General features: G+C 40.3%; 3 protein-coding genes across 4 annotated transcripts in view; 2 read left to right on the forward strand and 1 right to left on the reverse strand.

Annotated features, from left to right (window-relative positions):
• Positions 1-307: 307 nt before the first annotated feature.
• slc25a1a (solute carrier family 25 member 1a) lies at positions 308-4,486 on the forward strand. Its single transcript, XM_017692621.2, has 9 exons — positions 308-686; positions 1,352-1,459; positions 1,707-1,806; positions 1,910-2,048; positions 2,224-2,308; positions 3,161-3,265; positions 3,358-3,473; positions 3,555-3,628; positions 3,725-4,486. Exons 1-9 carry the CDS (start codon positions 431-433, stop codon positions 3,837-3,839), a joined length of 1,098 nt encoding a protein of 365 aa, XP_017548110.1. The 5' UTR covers positions 308-430; the 3' UTR covers positions 3,840-4,486.
• On the reverse strand, positions 4,113-16,369 carry nle1 (notchless homolog 1 (Drosophila)). Its single transcript, XM_017692620.2, has 13 exons — positions 16,277-16,369; positions 15,424-15,571; positions 14,657-14,874; positions 14,179-14,258; positions 13,996-14,072; positions 13,018-13,115; positions 12,587-12,779; positions 11,757-11,892; positions 11,316-11,362; positions 10,401-10,603; positions 7,900-8,059; positions 5,896-5,966; positions 4,113-5,772 (listed from the first exon to the last, which is right to left on the reverse strand). The coding sequence occupies exons 2-13, from the start codon at positions 15,556-15,558 to the stop codon at positions 5,760-5,762; spliced, it is 1,431 nt and encodes a 476-aa protein (XP_017548109.2). The 5' UTR covers positions 15,559-15,571; positions 16,277-16,369; the 3' UTR covers positions 4,113-5,759.
• The window catches only part of ltn1 (listerin E3 ubiquitin protein ligase 1), a 31,869-nt gene continuing 29,805 nt past the window's right edge, over positions 16,346-18,409 (forward strand). For both annotated transcript variants that reach the window (XM_037547030.1, XM_017692619.2), the window contains exons 1-3: positions 16,346-16,483; positions 17,336-17,542; positions 18,126-18,224. In XM_037547030.1, coding sequence (XP_037402927.1) covers positions 16,442-16,483; positions 17,336-17,542; positions 18,126-18,224 — 348 coding nt within the window. In that variant the 5' untranslated portion in view covers positions 16,346-16,441. The remainder of the gene's footprint in view (positions 16,484-17,335; positions 17,543-18,125; positions 18,225-18,409) is intronic.

Raw genomic sequence — 18,409 nt, forward strand, 5'->3', positions numbered from 1 at the left:
CATAGTCAGTCGACAAAGACAGTATATACTTAAAAGTCATTGCTTCCCAAATTTGTTTGTATTATTTTCGTGAATATAGATGCTCTATATTCTGTACAATCCTATTTTAATTCTCATGATGTTGACCAATCCTATGCTTCGTAGCAAACATCGTGCCAGCGCAGGACCTGCAGCTATGCTCCATGCCATTGGCGGAGAGAGGCTCTTAATATTAAGTAGGTGGACTATATGAATAAATTAACCAAACCATACGTCTGAACCAATGGCTGAGCCGGTCTCGTGACACTTATTTTAATATTCATGAGCGCCACACCACCACGCCATAGAGTGGTCGGTCAGTGATTGTGTTGGCTCTGCCTCATTGGACAGGCAAAGATCGGTGAGAGAACGCGTGTTAATTTATTTGGTTGCGGTTAGAACTTGCTCGAAAATGTCGTCTTTGTACAAGCCGTTCTCTGTTTCGGATGGGCCGTGTAAAGATGCGATTTTGAGACAGGGATGCAAATCGCAGCAGCATCCTGCAGCGCTGACCTCGATTCCGCCGTCAGGTCTAGCAAGCAGCGCTGGTGGAGTCGTGGCGAACAGGTTCGCACCAATTCACCATATCTGTGCGGGAAAGAGGAGTTTAGCGGCTGCCGCTGTAGGTGGGAGAAAGGTCACTCACCCGGGAAAGGCTATTCTCGCAGGTAAATGCTCACGGTGCAGACAGGCTCTGCTAGCCGAACTACAGTTACTTCTGTGGTTGACCGCACAACAACATTGGCGCCTGTGAGACGCAGCACTGGGTCAAATGTCTGTTTTCACGTTGAGCAGCGGTGGCAAGGGTGTCATTGTAGTCAATTTAGTACTCTTTTCACACACTCCAGTACATTTTTTTGCGTATGGTAAGATTTAGGGACTGAAAGCCTAAAGCTAACGACATTAGCGAGCTGGCTAACTGTTGACGGTGACCTGCCCTGCATTGCCTTAGCTAGCAACCGTTAGCCTTCTGTCATCATCATCATCATCATCACCAGTGCTGTCATGGCGGGACATCCCATCTATGGCAGATGACAATGACGTTGTGAAAAACAAACAGCAACAACAAAAACATTGTTATACCTTCCCTAAAAGTGAACCAAACCTTTTCAAATCTCATAGATCATAAACCTGAGTCCTAGCTAAGAGTAAAAGGCAAGAATTACACAGATGGTCCAGTGCTGACTCAGATAAGAGTGAGTTTAAAAAGATATTCACATAATTGCCTGGTAATGAAATGTAGGTACTTCACAGTGACAAAAACAGGTGTGCATTTAAGTTGGCCTTTTTGCTTTGCTGTGTTTGTTAATTATAATCTTTGCTCTCTGTATAGGTGGTATTGCAGGAGGTATTGAGATCTGCATTACCTTCCCAACCGAGTATGTGAAGACCCAGCTGCAGCTGGATGAGCGGGCCAACCCCCCTCGATACCGAGGGATAGGTGAGGAGAATCCCAGCCTAGTTTGTTTCAGTACCTCAGTCAAAGCTCCAGTCATAACATGCCACATTTTTAAAAGCCCCATTCAAGATTTGCTTAAACCAGATCCAGATCACAGTAGGACTAAATTTGATTTTATTTAGTGAACAGTTGCTACACCTACAGCCCTGGGGTGATTGCTGACTGGGGCTTTAAAATCTGTCAGCCAGATGTTCAAAATAAGGATTGTAAACTGTGAATGTGTGCTTAGGGGACTGTGTGAGACTGACTGTTCAGGATCATGGACTGAGAGGGCTGTATAGGGGCCTAAGCTCACTGCTTTATGGCTCCATCCCCAAGTCTGCAGTTCGGTAAGAGTTTGAAATGCTTCCCAAAATTAGGAACGAGCAACTCAACACTTACTTGCGGAGCACCTTTTTTTCTCATCCCTCCTATGTGGTCATTATACACCAGGTTTGGCACATTCGAGGTCCTGAGCAACCCAATGCGAGATGATACTGGTCGCCTTGATAACACTCGTAGTTTGCTGTGTGGGCTGGGGGCAGGCATCACTGAAGCAGTTCTAGTGGTCTGTCCAATGGAAACGCTAAAGGTTAGACAAATTTGGTTATTGCATGAATAACTTGAGAGATAATGTTCACAAATCTCCGCAATATGACATTTTTGTACCAAGAGCAAATTACATGCTTGTTGAAATATGCTCAAACATTCTGGGGAAAATAAGATGAGAATAAACAAAAAAGAAACTTATTTTGACCTTGCTCCAGGTGAAGTTAATCCACGATCAGTGCTCTCTTCAACCACGTTACAGAGGCTTCTTCCACGGTGTGCGTGAAATCATCCGAGATCAAGGTACTTTCACAAAGTGTAATTTAGCGGAGTTAAAAAGCTGTTACTGAGTTGGGAGTTAACTTGCCACCAATATTGTCAGAGATATTCTCTGCTTCAATAATGCATAGTGTTAAAAATAAAGTGGCTTCATAATTATTAATAAATATTTAATTATATATCATTATAAATAAATATTATTATTAATAATAATAATAAAGAGTCCTGGATATATGCCTCTGTGGTAACGTAGTTAAATCTCACACTTTAACATTCAGAATTCAAAGAGAAACCTTTTTTTGTAAACAAAATCCTGCGTGACAGTTGGCACCCATCGAGATGAACAAAATTTAACCAATTATATTTCATTTTTTAAACTTCTACTTAGTGTTCATGAACTCAGCCGTCCATGGCTTCTTCTTTCACTAGGATAAAAATATCAGGTGACTCAAAGGCCAGATTCCCTTAGTCATTCATCAACAGGAGGAAGATTAGATAATACACAAATGAAACAAGACAAAAGTGTGATGACCTTCATGAATCAGGAGTGACTACAGAAATAGCTACACACCTGAAAATGCCCATATCCACTGTAAAGGCAGTAGGTAAGAAGTTTAGTGAGGAGGACGGCTCAGGCGGCAAACATTTTTCTACAAGGATCACAGTTGGTGACTTGCAGAAGAAGATAACATTTTAAGGTCACCAAATCTCCATTTAGATGTCAACAAAGTATTTAGGACACATGCAAACATAAAATAAACACATGGAGTTTTCTACCTGCTACCGCAGCTAGGTTCTATGACAAATACAGTAATTAAATACTCATTAAAACTGTGCTGGGATAGCTAGCTAATGTCATATCTCCTGTATTGGCAGGGGTTCGGGGGACATACCAGGGGCTTACTGCTACAGTGCTGAAACAGGGGACTAATCAAGCTATACGCTTTTATGTCATGAACCTTCTACGCAATTGGTACAAAGGTAAGAAGAAAGGGACTCACTGGACTAATAATGGATTGTAAAATTTATGCAGAACAAATAGCAACTCATAATGTTCTTGGCTTTCTCTCTAGGTGATGACCCCAGGCGTGACATGCATCCATTAGTCACAGCCATGTTTGGTGCAACTGCAGGTGCAGCAAGCGTGTTTGGGAACACGCCTTTGGATGTAGTGAAGACCAGAATGCAGGTACATCTCTCGACCGTTAACATTTTTTAAAGCTATTGCTTTGTCATTATGTAAATTGTTGGTGATTCTTTCCTGTTGTAGGGTTTGGAAGCCCATCGTTACAAGAACACTCTAGACTGTGCTTTCCAGATACTAAAGAACGAGGGCCCTCAAGCGTATGCCTCATCTTAGTACTCATACCTGTTTACATCTTTTTAACACCAATAAATGACCCATTTCAGCCATCTAACCTGGCTTTCTCCATGCTACAGGTTCTACAAAGGTACGGTCCCACGGCTAGGCCGGGTGTGTCTGGATGTAGCCATTGTCTTTGTCCTGTACGAGGAGGTTGTGAAGCTTCTGAACCAAGTGTGGAGGACTGACTGAAGAGGGTTAACAGCTAGCTCTATAGAGAAACAGTGGACTATACAGACACAGTTGGCTGTGTCACTCAAATGGAGAGAATCTTACCCTGACCCCTGGCTGAGAGCATTGGATTATACCGCCATCTGTATCTGCACGCTTTATACAGCAGAGTGAGAGCATGAGAGGGAGGAAAGAAAACAAAGCTCATATGTGGTGTTTTAATGCACAATGTATTGCTGAAGTTTCTGCCTAGCATACCGACGTATCATACAGTTGCACTTTTTCACTTAATTAAAACCATGCAAGTGTCTTCACCACCATGCTCTTACTCGTTTGAATGCACTTATGTGGCAAAACCAAAAGATTAGAACAAAGCTACACAGTTCCCTTGCTCCCACTATGTGTATTCACATGGCTTACATTTTTCTATTTGTTGCACTGAAATCTATTTAAGGTGTGGAAAATGGTTTATATGCGTATATGATGGTTTTGTACGATCTCAGTGTTTCCATGTCATTTATGTTCAAGTTTGTGTGTGAGCTTGTTTTTATTTTGCTGTTGATGGATAAATAATACTAGCAGTTCATTCATAGTGAGCCAAATGTTTGTCCTTTCCTCAAATGAAAGACAGAAAAATGCAAAACAATAAAATATAAAAGATATCAAAATACATACTGTCTTATTGGCATTAATGATAAGCAGCCTATGTTCTGCAGTCTTCTACTAAATCTCTAAGGATATCCTGTAAGGACAATCTGCCCAGCCCCAGTCCTGACACATAACATGTAAAAAAAAAGAGAAGGGCATAACTCGAGTTTCACCTCACCTTCTTCACCTTTTATCAGCATAGACAAATCATCAATGTTGGAATACAGTAGCCCCAAAAAGTATTCTGACACTTCAAACACATCACTGTTAATGGTTCCTTCAGTTAATTTTCCAAATGACAAAATTATATTTTAGTCCATGAAAAAGACACTTCTAGCCCAATATCAACATGAAGGTAGACTGTGTGGTGAAAGCTTGGAGAAGAATTCCAACCAGATTGCAGCATGGGTACTGTAAAATAGGCGAAAATGGCAAGGTCTGGGGCTGTTTTTTTCCTTACAGTGCTGTTGGTGAGCAACCTCTTAACACAATTAACTAAATAGTCTTTTAAGTATGGAACAAATGTCCAAAAACATTTTGAGGTCACTGTCACTGACCAAAAATCTAACACATAGGTTATTTTTAATTTTTTTTTCCGTAACTGGATTTGACCGTTTATAGACAAACTGAACAAGTCCGGCTATTTTTTGTCTACATAGATTTATGGGGAAAATCTGATTTTCTGGTTAACCAAGGGCAAAACAACTACAACTGTTTTTATGAGTCAGAAATAGCCAGAGTGCTTAATGACCACTACAGCCTAGTGTCAGCTTCTATTTTTACACCTTCCAAAGAGTGGAGTTACAACATGGAAGTCATTAAATTCACTTTACGAGCTTCTCAGTTTGCTAGTCTCTATGAATGGAGGGAATCTCTCAAGGGTAGAACAGACTGCACAAAACCTGTTTCGTTGTTTGGGATTAAATAATTACAAGCAGCGTGTGTGGGGCGGGGGGGAGGGATTACAGAGATTGGACCAAGTCTGCTGGGTGCTTATTTAAATGAGTTAGCACTGCACAATTTCATTAAGAAAAGCCAAAAAGACGTCATGAAAGATCTTGTGCTTCTCCCTCTCTCTCTGGGCTACTGTGGCACAAGTCATGTGCGTAAGCATTGCATATGTCCTCCCAGGTCACGCAGTGCATGTGAGGGCACTGGGTGATTAGGTTAAAGCTTCTCAGAGCAACACAGCTGTCCGTCATCCTGAGGGGTGGGCCACTGGATGAAGAAGGCTGGGGCAGTGAGGCACCTGATTGGCTGATAATTGTGTAGTGGAAAGACAAAGACCGTCAACTACCTCCTCCATCTGCAGGGAGAAAGAAGAATAGACATACCAGGTGTTCAAACCAGGTGGTTTAACATTCCTTTGAGTATGTGCATATGCATGTAAAAGGTTGAAAACACAACAGTAGGTAAAATAATCACTCACATCCGTAGACACTTGTCTTTCCCGCCACTTGCCACTCTCTGACCATCAGGACTCCAGTCTACTGCGAAAACCTGCCACCACACATCATACTTAGTATAGTCTTAAATGTAGCCAGCAAAGTTTAAATTTTGTTTAACAACTGCCCATTTTCTTCTTTTGTATTTTATAAACTAAGGTCAAATCTAAAATAAGCCTGACCACAGGCAAGGCAAATACTTAATCAACATCTCAATAGGAACTCTGGTTCAAAGTTGACTTCACTATGAGAAAAATTAAAGTTTTCAAAAATCAGTTTTCGTGTGCTGCTGTAGACAGATATATTCTAAAGCCAACAGATTTTGCCATATGGACATTTTTCCTTGTTATAACTTCAAACAACGCTTTATGAAGGCTAACACTTGTGTATTGAAATGACAAGCCTGGCAAACTCACCCCACATACAACCAGCAGATGTTGTCAAATGTGCTACTCTAGTTGCTTTTGCAGTAGAAGCCAACAGTCTGACATTGGTATTAGAAGAAATATATTTTTCGGAAGGCTTATGAAAAGGTGGATGGATCAACTTGCTAGATACAACTTCCAAACACGCTAATGTCCTGCAGTGTAATTGCATTACGCTGAAGCCTAATCCTGACAGCCGTGCAGTCATCACACTGCTTATCCCAACACTTCCATCACTAGACAATATCATGGTATCAACCAGAATACTGGATTCACATAATGGATGCAATGTTTATGATACAAACTGGACCATTTGTACCACTGCTTACTACAGGCATGTTTGCCAAATCAACATTATTTAACTAATGCCAAGTAAAAATGAAACAGCTGAAATATACAAAGGCGAAAAAAAACACAGCAAACTGTGCTGAAATAAAATCAGACACCTGAGATGCACAAAGATGAAGAAAAACAATATAGCAGACTTAACCTAAAAGCCTAAACCTAATCAAAGGCAAAAACGTATTGCCAAGGTGGGCGTTTCAACATTTGTAGTAAAACCGATGATGGCAGAAAACTGACAATGCTTTTTTCGGATTTGGACGGAAAGGACATATTCTATGGGATTGAATCTCACTTTCAAACGTCCACATTTATATCTCTGAACTGCAACTGGAGTTTGAAATTCAAAAACTGGCACACTGATAAATGAACTGAGCTGAGAAAAGAAGGTGGAGCTTGGCCAACAGCACAACAATCTGATTGGCAATAAAACAGTGGCAACAGTCACAAAAAACAAATCAAATTGCATTATCTTAAAAAACATCATCTCAATAAACAATCTGTTCTCACTTGGGCAGGCCTGTGATCAATCTGGCAGGCTCAGCCTATCCAGGCCAAACCGTCGCTATGCCCCTGCAGTCTGAGTAGCTTGTGCAGGTACAGAATAGTGTTGAAGCTTAGTAGGAGACTTCTGCCTTGCTCAAACATTTTTTAAAACCATATTTTCACCCCCCCTTCATTTTCAAAATACACCAGCAGCTCTTTCAGAAATCTCTCCATCCATACGAGAACGATTTGTAAACACAACCTCAAAATGCTCAGGACGTCTCTAACGCCATCCTGCTTTGGTTTGTTTTGTTGGCTTGTGGTAGAAGCATGTGATGAAAATCCTTTGACATGATTAATGCATACTGCATAACTGTTCTTTTGTGTAAACAAGTACTGACTAACCAATTATCCACTAAGCTGGAAGGCAAAAAAAAAAAAAAAAAAAAAGCAATTTGATTTCACCAGGATCTTGCAGCCTCTTTTTCAGTGTGAGGCTCAAACAACAGTGATATTTGGAGAAACAAACAAACAAAAAACATACAGAACAAAAAGGTATTGGGCTTGGACTATATTTGTTTAACACAGCGTGCAGCAAAAGCAGCAATTAGAGGAGAAAGCCAACGTAGACCTCTACGTAGACCAACGTAGAGTTCCTAATATGGCTAAGACACCAACTACAGAATGAGTATGATTTGAGAGGTTTTTATGTGATGTGCTTTCCTGAACCCCTACCTCATCAGCATGGCCAGGCAGATCCACATTTAGTTTGCTTGTTTTCACATCCCAAACCTTCAGGGTGCTGTCGCTGCTTCCACTAACTAACAGGCGGCTATCCGCAGACCAAGCCACTTGGTACACGGCCCCCACATGGCCACGAAGTGAAGTCAGGTACCTGCAAGCAGGATATGGCAGAACATGAATTTCCAATTTTCTGTTAAACAGAATAATGACAAATCTGAAATACACTAGAAAGAAATTTCCGTTTCACAAAAAGCCACGATCACATTATGGACTCACTGAACATGAACAGAACTTCAGTGCCCTCTGCTGCATTTCACTGGGAATGCATGCATATAAATGTCCCATCAATTTATAAGGCAAACTTTCTTTGATGCTATGCACATCTTAGTGTTTCACACCACAACTTAGGAAGAGCTTGTTAATTATGTGTGGTAGGACATGGAAAACAAGATGCAGAGAGGTGGAATACCAGGAATATATCTGCATTATCCATGATATGTTGCACAAAAGATACATGCTTACAAGAACTGGAAAAGCACCAACACACTTTAAACATTTCATGTGTAAATAAAGCAATGATGAGATAATATAGTCAGGGTTACTTATGTACAACTGTGATTGTAAATTCCAGAAGAACTGGCTATTAACAAAACATGACAAGGGCTGGCCAGGATGATTCAAATACTTGAGTATTTGCTCCACTATGCTCATAAGCAATCTTTTAAGCCACATAAATTAGGCTAAAATCTACAATAACTAATCAGTAAAGGACTTTCGTTAAGGTAACTATAGTTAATGTTAAGGTTATTGTTAATATATCAAAGCTGATTTCATTTACACTGTGTGCACAATTATTAGGCAAGTCTTATTTTTGAGGATTATTTTTATTAATGACCAACTACAGTGCTCTCAGTTAATCCAAAAATGTTAATAAACCTCAAACATGAATGTTTAAGAAAGTAAAAGTGAAGTTTTGGCTTTCTTAGGAGAATATCTGTATGTGCACATTTATTGGGCAACTACAATGGTGCAGAATTATTACGCAGCTAAATGAAAAACACATTTTCCCATCTCACTTTATTTTCATCTGTTCAAGTGAGAATTATAAACAACTCAAAGCTTTCCCATGAACATTTCTGAGAAAAAAAAAATTAGTGACCAATATAGCCACCCTTCTTTTCAATAACAGTGATGAGCTTTCCATTCATGGAGTTTGTCAGTTTCTTGATCTGTTGACGATCAACTTTTTGTGCAGCAGCAACCACAGCCTCCCAGACACTGTTCAGAGAGGTGTACTGTTTTCCTTCACTGTAAATCTCCCATTTAAGAATTGCCCACAAGTTCTCAGTTGGGTTCAGGTCAGGTGAGGAAGGGGGCCATATCATAAGTTTTTCATCTTTAATGCCTTTACTGGCGAGCCATGCAGAGGAGTACTTGGATGCATGTGATGGAGCATGTCCTGCATAAAAATCATTCTTTTGGAAAGATGCAGATTCTTCCTGTACCACTGCTTAAAGAAAGTGTCTTCTAAAAACTGCCCGTAGGCTTGGGAGTTGATTTTGAGCCCATCTTCAACCCGAAAAGGTCCAACCAGCTCATCTTTAATAATACCAGCCCATACCAGTACCCCACCTCCACCTTACTGGCGTCTGACTTGAAGTGGAGCTCTGTCCCGTTACTGATCCAGCCATGGGCCCATCAATCTGGTCCATCAAGAGTCACTCTCACTTAATCAGTCCATAAAACCTTTGAAAAATCTGTCTTCAGATTCTTCTTGGACCAGTCTAGACAGTTCAGCTTATGTGTCTTGTTCAGTGGTGGTCGGGTTTCAGCCTTCCTTACCTTGGCCATGTCTCTGAGCGCTGAACATCTTGTACTTGATACTCCAGCTAGGTTGCAGTTCTGGAATAGGACAGAACTGGAAGATAATGGGCTCCTGGTAGCTTCACGCTTGATTCTTCTCGAATCCTTGACAGTTATTTTGCATCTTTTTTTCTCAGCATGTTTCTTGCGACCCTGTTGACTATTTGCAACAAAACGTTTGATGGTTCTGTGATCACGCCCCAATATCTTAGCAATTTCAAGAGTTCTGCATCCCTCTGAGAGACTTTTGGTCATTTTTAACTTTTCAGATTCAGTTCAATCTCTTTTTTGGACCATTTTGCCTAAAGAAAAAAGCTGCCTAATAATTATGCACACCTTGATATAGGGTGTTGACCTCCTTAGGCCACACCCTCCCTCATTACACAGATACACATCACCTGCTATGCTTAAATCCATTAAGCATTCAAATTTATCCAGCTTGGAGTTAGAAAATATGCCTAAAAATGATAATATGGTCAAAATACTCACTTGCCTAATAATTGTGCACACGGTGTATATGCATACTTTTAACTGTAGAATCAAATGTATGTGAAATGATGGTTAATTAAAGAAAGTAAATTTGTTATTTTGTTTTTTTACTTTTTGCATAAAATCCCTGCATGCCTTACTTGCCAGTCTTGCCATCCCAGATTTTGATAGACTTGTCAAAAGAAGCACTGGCAACTAGTCGCGTGTCAGGGGAGAAGAGCACCTCGTTGACCAGTGCCTGGTGTCCAGTCAGGCGGGCAACAGGCTTTTTCTCCTCTGCTGGGTTCCACAGAAACAGTGTGAAGTCATCAGAACCTGACACCAACCGCTCAGCACCCTCACCCTGTGGATCAGACGGAATGCTCACACAAACCGAAGTTTTCACAAATAAGATAATAAAAAAAAATTATATATTTTACACATACACACATATAATATATACACACACACACACACACAGGCCACTTTATAAGGTACACCTTGCTAGTAAAAGGTTGGACCCCCTTTTGCCCTCAGAACTGCCTTAATTCTTCATGACATACTTTCAACACGGTGTTTGAAACATTCCTCAGAGATTTTGGTTGGTTATTTGAGTTACTGTTGCCTTTCTATCATCTCGAACCAGTCTGCCTATTCTCCTCTGACCTCTCACATCAACAAGGCATTCTCGTCCACACAACTGCTCACTGGATATTTTCTCCTTTTTGGACCGTTCTCTGTAAACCCTACAGATGGTTGTGTGTGAAAATCCCAGTAGATCAGCAGTTTCTGAAATACTCAGACCAGCCCGTCTGGCACCAACAACCACGCCACGTTCAAAGTCACTTAAAGCCCCTTTCTTCCCCGTTCTGATGCTCGGTCTGCACTTCAGCAAGTTGTCTTGACCTCCTCTACATGCCAAAATGCATTGAGTTGCGGCCATGTGATTGGCTGATTAGCTATTTGTGTTAACAAGCAATTGAACAATAATAAAATTGAACCTAATAAAGTGGCAGGCGTGTGTGTGTGTGTGTGTGTATATATATATAAAAATATAAAACACATTTTCCACTTACTCTGACTTTGTTATATCGTTTCAAAGCTCTCTCTTTGATCTCCTCCACTGTGGGATACAAATAAAACAACATGAATTCAAGGATACTTTTAGATTTACATGAATTCTTAATCTACTGGCATAATACAGAGAGTGTACAATCGTGGAAAAGTCTCAACACCCCTGATTAAATGACGTTTTTGAAAATAAGTTAATGTATGCTACAGGAAACAAACTTCCAGACATTTTAATGCACAACTACTGTCTGAATGAATAAATGGATGAATGAGTAAATTATGTTACACTCAGCAAATGCACAGAAAGCCGTTACTAAATTAACTTAGCAGAAAAATAATTGTGTTCTCTGTAAAGGATGTGTCAACTTATTTTCACTTAGACCATAAACAAAACATGTAATCAAACTAATGCATATGACTGCACATGAATGTAATGGGTCACTTACATGATCCGGTAAGGTCCTGAGGGTTGATGGTAGCGGTGGCTGGCTCAAAGGCTCCTGTGCGAAGGACGTAGTCAGTACTGAGAGCCAAAGTGTTGACCCAGTGAGCATGACCCTGCAAAGTCCGACACTGAACCCCCTAAATCAAGAATTGAGAAAATTATACTTTTGTCCAACATTTTTTTAAAGAACATTATTTTTGATTTTGTGGCATAAATAAAAAGAAATGTCATGTTGCATTGTAATTTTCTATGGCTGGTCTGAACAGGGAATACTTGATATTTCAGAGTACTTAGCTACTTGTTCTCACCCTTAAAAATAACAACATTAAAAGTGTTTTAATTCACTCTTTCGATTGCATTTTAATCAGTGTTTCAGTTTACATTGGGTGCAGTTTACAGAGGTATTTCATAAGAGGTAGACAAAATCAGAACCGCAACAATTCAAGTATTCAAATATTCAGGCCAACCCCTGTTCCCTATACTTTACAGACATATTTCATAGGAGGTAGATAAAATCAGAACTGCAACAATTTGTCAGCACATTTGAAAAGTTTTTGAATATGTCAATCATGGGAATGTGACATGGTTAAATTATGGAAGGGGGTCATATGACATCTTATTTTTTGCAACATAAAAGTAGATATTACTTTTTGCAGATTTTGAACTTTAAGTGATGTCAGTGCTATTACAGTGGCAAAGTGAAGAACCTGCATAAGGCATGGTTCCATTAGTTGATTCATAAATAACAGTCAACAGATTAATTACAGAAATAACTATCAGCTGCAGCTCTAAACAAAAACACCCACACAAACTTGAGCCCTTTTGCCTTACATCTTTTGCCCTCCAGACTTTAATGGTCCTGTCCTGGGAGGATGTATACAAGAGGCCATCCCCTCCCCACTTAACACAGGTGACTGACTGTGTGTGACCTGTCAGGATCTTATCGCAGCGGCCCAGCACTGTGTCCCATATCCGAATGGAGCAATCTTTAGAAGAACTGGCCAGATACCTGCACTCAGGGTTCCTTTGATAGAGAGAAAGTAGATATGATTCAGTGCAATCCTTGATAAAGCAGCATAGGAATAGGCACATGATTATTCAAGCTAACAGATGAAAGAAAAAACATGCAAGTAATGTTTGATTCCAGCTGCAAAGTGACATATTTGCATGCCTTAATTAAGTGCTGCATGAGGATGCCATCATATTCTTGTAAATCTACAACAGACACATTAAGTGTGACTTTATAGAAAGGCAAAACTTACAGGTGAAGTGGCTCCCAACAAAGCCAAGTGATCCATTTGGTATGTCCAGTCAGACTCTTCACTATTTGCTGTCCAGTGACAGGATCCCAAAGGAGAATCTATATAGAGGACATGCACAAGTTAGTAGGTATGGACAATATCAACTCACATCATATCATAGTATTGCCCACTATTCCACAGTTCAGATGGTAACAACATTAATATTATTAACTATATTACATTATGTTTTACAGGCCCCACAAAGTTAATAAAAATGACTATTACTAAAACTAAATACCATTAGATATGCAAAGGTGTGCAAAGGTAGTTTGCAAATTAACAAAAAGCATTTTTCCCCCTTATTGCATGGAACCAGTACTTTTTCTCTGCTATTGTTTGTTTTTACCTCCCCACTAATCCTCAATTCCATTTTGCACTCTGACTGTGAAGTGCAGTTATTTAACTGGGCTGTAAAATCATTTCATGATTTGTTATATGTAATAAAGGTAGGCAGTTCACTATTCCACTTTTTCAAAGTTTACTGCTCTTTCCTGCTGATTGGACAGGTTTTAATGAACTTTCTCGCCTTGTACAATAGTTAATGTCAAATTTGCTTTGTCCAAAAAGCGCAAACAACAGTAAAATTAAATTTTTTAAAATTAGGTTTTTCTAATGGCATACTGCAAGTGTCAGGTGTCAAACAACAGACTCACTTTATGAATGTAGTCCTCAGCATCACGGTTGCTGGTTCTGTTCTAAAATACATTTTTTGTCTAGCTCCTACATTTATTTAAGCTGTTCATGCTCATGGTTAGTGTCATGGGGACAGGGATGTTTGTGGTTTAGAGATTATCACAGTGCCTAAAACATGGCGAAATCCATATAATGAGCCAATGTCATACTGGTACAACTTTTCAGACTGTTATTTCCTTGCATACCAGTATGTATCTCTCACCCCTATTTTATAGTATAACAGACGGAATACTTGTGAATACTGACCTGACTGTTCTTGCACCCTGATGCTAACTTTTTTCCATCTGGAGACCAGGCTATAGACAGAACCCAGTTGGTGTGTCCTTAAGGAAATGAGACATAGTATTCTCTCAGTGCCAAAGCTTCAGTGAAGCATGCATTTTGTATTTGATTGTACTCAGGATCGGTACAGTTTGTAGTGTTGCTGACCTCTAGCAGTGTGATGAGGAGTCTCTGTAGTGAGGTCCCAAAATCTCACGGTCGTATCTCCAGAACCACTAGCCAGGTATCTAAGCCACAAGAAGTTACACAGTAAAACAAAATCATTTAAAAATGCATGAAACAACATAGCAAACACCTGTTTCAGGCCCCTTTAAGCACAGAGGGGCATAAATGAGAAATTACAGCATCCAGCATTTTGTTATACCACTTATATATAGTTTCATTTAATTTTACTGTGCATTATAGTTCCAAATAACATTTATTTCAAATGTGAAAAGTGACACTGTCAAATATTTGTTGAGACAGGCCCCTGTTCTGCATTGATGCAACAACTTCCATCTTGGCAGAATGGAATGTCAAACCGAAACTCAAATGTTACACAGCAACACAAGTACAATCACTAAAATTTCTTGTTAGACTGAACAAAGTTTTTACCAACCATGCAACAAATGGCTGCTCTACTCACTTCCCAGTGGGACTGAAGGCTACTGAGATGACTGCCTCAGTGTGTCCCTGCAGAGAGCTGGTGCAGCGGGCCACTGCCCTCACCCGGAATACGGCCTGCGGCTGGTACACCACCGGCAGCACTTGTTCTGTCTCTAAACCCAACGTCTTCACACAGGCTCCAAGAGAGGACACCACCTCTGCATCACGCACAAAGAACAACAATGGGACTTGCTCCTCCTAAATCAAAGCAGAGAGCGAGAGAGTGAGAGAGTGTAACAAAATCTGAAAACTTATGTAAAAAGGGAAACCTGCAATGGACTAAAGGTCAGAGACATAACAGTTAACCAGCTAAGCCGCAAATAACCAACTATCCAGCAGAGTGAGCAGGGTGGAAAGTGCTAGGGTCAAGAACCAAATGAATCAAAGGTTGGAATGGCCACTGACGCGAGAGCAAAACAACAGGACATTGGCATCTAAATGTGCTGCTGCAGCAACAGCACCACCAAATAACACTAGCTGAAAATAGAAAAACAGTGGTCATATCAAAACTCTTGATGATTAAGACAATACTGTCTCAATGTCACAAATTCTTAGAAACTAAATGGTATGTTGAACTGTACTTAAGATGGCCTGAGACATGAATCAACAAGGCAAAAAAAGCATTTTAATTTCATGTTGTTTTTAACATTAAAAAGCGAGTAAAGGAGTGTTTTAACGGAATCTCTTTTGTTACTGTGTATCTAATGAGGCATCCTGCGGTTTCACAGGTATTTGTGGTGACTTCACCTTTTGCAGTAGTGCATTGCAGACCAGCTGCAGTTTATCTGGGGTTATGTCCAACGGCACATCAAAGGGGGATCCAAGGGCCTCACCCCCCTCATCCTGAAACTGGATCAACAAGCGTTCCACGTCCCCGCTCATTTCCTCACGACGACTGTCAGAACAAATGAAATGACAGAAGCTTGATAAACAGACGAAAATCTCTCATGTACATAAACGTAACGACAAGAAATAAGCTAAAGTAAACAACAGATGGCCGTGCCTTTTCAACAAACGTTTCTAGCTAACCAGATAACGCACTCTTAAAAAGATGGGTCTTCAGGGTTCTTTAGTAAAGACAGTGGTTCTGTTCAGAACCCTGAGCTCCAGCTATACAGAACCACTTCACGCTTAAATTCTTTGATCCTCGTATGGTGAAGTGATTCTTTAGAGTGATGGAGAACGTGTTGCAGTTATATGTTCTACACAGAAAACGGCTTGACATCGGAACATCACTACAAGAGGCCTCGTGATTTCTGGCTGCGTTTATTATGTAAGTACATTTACATTTATGGCATTTGGCTGACGCTCTTATCCAGAGCGACTTACAATTTGATCATTTTTACATAGGTAGGCCAAGGCGGTGTTAGGAGTCTTGCCCAAGGACTCTTATTGGTATAGCGTAGGGTGTTTGCCCAGGTGGGGATTGAACCCCCAGTCTACGATGTAGAAGGCAGAGGTGTTAACCACTACAATATCCCAACCGTAAGTACACCGCAGTTACTCTCTAATGTCCTGTAATACTACAGCACGAACATTAAGCGAAAAAAGTGTGTTATTGACAAAATAAAGGCAAATAAAAGAACCAGCTTTTCCTTACAGAGGCGAGTTTATGTTCCACACGTGCGGTATCTGCTTCGGGGGGCGCAGGGAAGATGACGTGACTTTTGGTCATGGCTTCGCGTCACTCATAGGCGACGGTTTTAAAGTGCACTGTTTTGAAGTAGCTGCTAAGACCTGACACCACACGGCAAACTGAACCAAAATGGGTGGCAAAAATAAGCAAAGAACGAAGGGGAATGTTCGGGTAAGGTACCAAAAGACGTATTGAGCTGCGAGGGGTGTTAGAGTGACTGTGGTAGTTGAGTTAGGTTAGTTAACCGAGGCTGCTCACTAGCTGATGCTGGCTAACCTAACCTAGCTCGCTGAGGTGTTTGTGACAGCCGGTAACACAAATCACTGTGTTTGTACAGTATTTCATAGAGTAGCTGCATATTACATAGTCGGGCGTGTGTTATAAAGACTTGTGAGTATGTAAAAATCATTACGAATCAGGGCAAATTAAATACAAAGTCGGCTGGATGCCCGTGAAGTTTTGACGAGCCACTTTCAAGTCAAGGCTACGTCACACTTTGGGCAGCAGATATGAGATCCTGAAGGAGGAATGCATTCCTGAAGATCAGCATTTCTTTATCTCAGGAGATAAATAATAAAGCTAGTTTCATAATTGCGTTAATGAAGATCAGATTGTTTCTCTTAAGGTTCTTTAGGAGAAAAGAGGAAATTGACATGTGTTTCGTTTAAGACATTCTGGAGGTAAATAAGAATAGAATGAGTTCTCCTTTTGCACTGATAGACTGCTGAAGTATTCCTGAGGTGTAAAGAGAGCTGCCTAAGTAAACGGTCTTAGACTTTATCCTCTAACACAAAATAGTTAAGCCACCTGTGAGGCATTGTTTAGATCAAAGTGAAAGATTTCAGGGGTTGTTTTTCAGGAGCCAGATTTTTACAGATTTAAGAATAGTCTCGCACTGATTTCAAACAAAATTTAAGCATGTCTTGGAGAAGTAAATATGATTAAGACAATGTATTATTTAGAATATTTCATCTTGGATCACAAAGACTTTTTTCTTCTACATATCTTGTTTCCTATTTTTAGCCATCCAGCAGCGGCAGAGCAGCCGATTTATTGGCCCGTGAAAGCGGGGTCATTCCTGGGTTCGTTGGATTTGGGATTTCGACCTCAAATGAGCCAGGATACGTGCCTGCTGTCCATGGTGCAGAAGAAATAGACCATCTGGTAGATGCTGATTTTCGTTTGGTTTTGAGGAAGTTGTCCAAGAGAGATGCAGTCACAAAACTGAAGGTGAGCTTTCTTGCTTTTGTTGTGATTGCAGACATTTTTTAGGTTGACACACAATGATTCTGTAACTGACTGCAAGTACACTACATGTCCAGAAGTGTCCAGGCATTCTTTGTAATAAGTGAATTTGTTTGCTTTAAGGTGCACTCATTGCTGACACAGGTGCACACATAGCTTGTTTAATCTCCATATAACATTGCTTTGTGAATAAAACAGAGAAGCTCTGGAGCAGCGCACCTGAGCCTAGATCATCGTGCTCAGTGTCTTCCCTTGGGTTTCGCTATCTCTCCTGTAATGGAATCCTGCTTGCCTATGCATGTAATTGATAGAAATTTGTTGGTAAAAATCCCAGGCAGGTACTAGGATGGTGTGAAGCTTTTGTGGGGTGACCTGTGCCAACCTAAAGTTAGTTAGTAGAGCTAATTAACTAATGTCACTGGTGTGAACAATGGGACAAACTACAGTTCTGAACATTTTGTAGGCACCTTAAACTAAATTAAATTAATTTATTTATCATATCAGCATTCAGACGAGAAACTGTATATTCTAAAAGGTTGAAACCTGTGAAAATGATTTGTTCTTGCAGGCAGTACAGGAATTTGGAGCTATGTGTCAGGAGCGTGAATCAGACATAGTGAAAGGTGTTCTTCCCTACTGGCCACGGATATACTGCAAAATATCACTGGTAAGACTTGGATACTCGATTCCGCTTTTATTCTTTTGGCTGGCTTTACACAGTGGACCTTTCACACAGTTATAGTTGCCTGAAATTTACATGAAACATGAAATTGCACTAGAATTGCATAATGTAAGGTATCCAGTAACTCCTTTTAAACTCAGCTGCAACTGCTGCAGGTGTCTCAGCCTCAT

The sequence above is a fragment of the Pygocentrus nattereri genome, chromosome 18, assembly GCF_015220715.1.
Source record: "Pygocentrus nattereri isolate fPygNat1 chromosome 18, fPygNat1.pri, whole genome shotgun sequence".
In the NCBI taxonomy this organism is placed as follows: Eukaryota; Metazoa; Chordata; class Actinopteri; order Characiformes; family Serrasalmidae; genus Pygocentrus; species Pygocentrus nattereri.

Excerpts from the sequence above, each read along its gene's own strand:
- slc25a1a (XM_017692621.2), top strand. The coding sequence starts at position 431 with ATGTCGTCTTTGTACAAGCCGTTCTCTGTTTCGGATGGGCCGTGTAAA. Across the intron at positions 1,807-1,909 it reads ATCCCCAAGTCTGCAGTTCG|GTTTGGCACATTCGAGGTCC; the intron begins GTAAGAGTTTGA and ends ATTATACACCAG. Across the intron at positions 3,629-3,724 it reads AAGAACGAGGGCCCTCAAGC|GTTCTACAAAGGTACGGTCC; the intron begins GTATGCCTCATC and ends TCCATGCTACAG.
- nle1 (XM_017692620.2), bottom strand. The coding sequence starts at position 15,558 with ATGAGCGGGGACGTGGAACGCTTGTTGATCCAGTTTCAGGATGAGGGG. Across the intron at positions 12,780-13,017 it reads TGTTGGGAGCCACTTCACCT|GAACCCTGAGTGCAGGTATC; the intron begins GTAAGTTTTGCC and ends TCTCTATCAAAG. Across the intron at positions 10,604-11,315 it reads AACGATATAACAAAGTCAGA|GGTGAGGGTGCTGAGCGGTT; the intron begins GTAAGTGGAAAA and ends TCTGATCCACAG.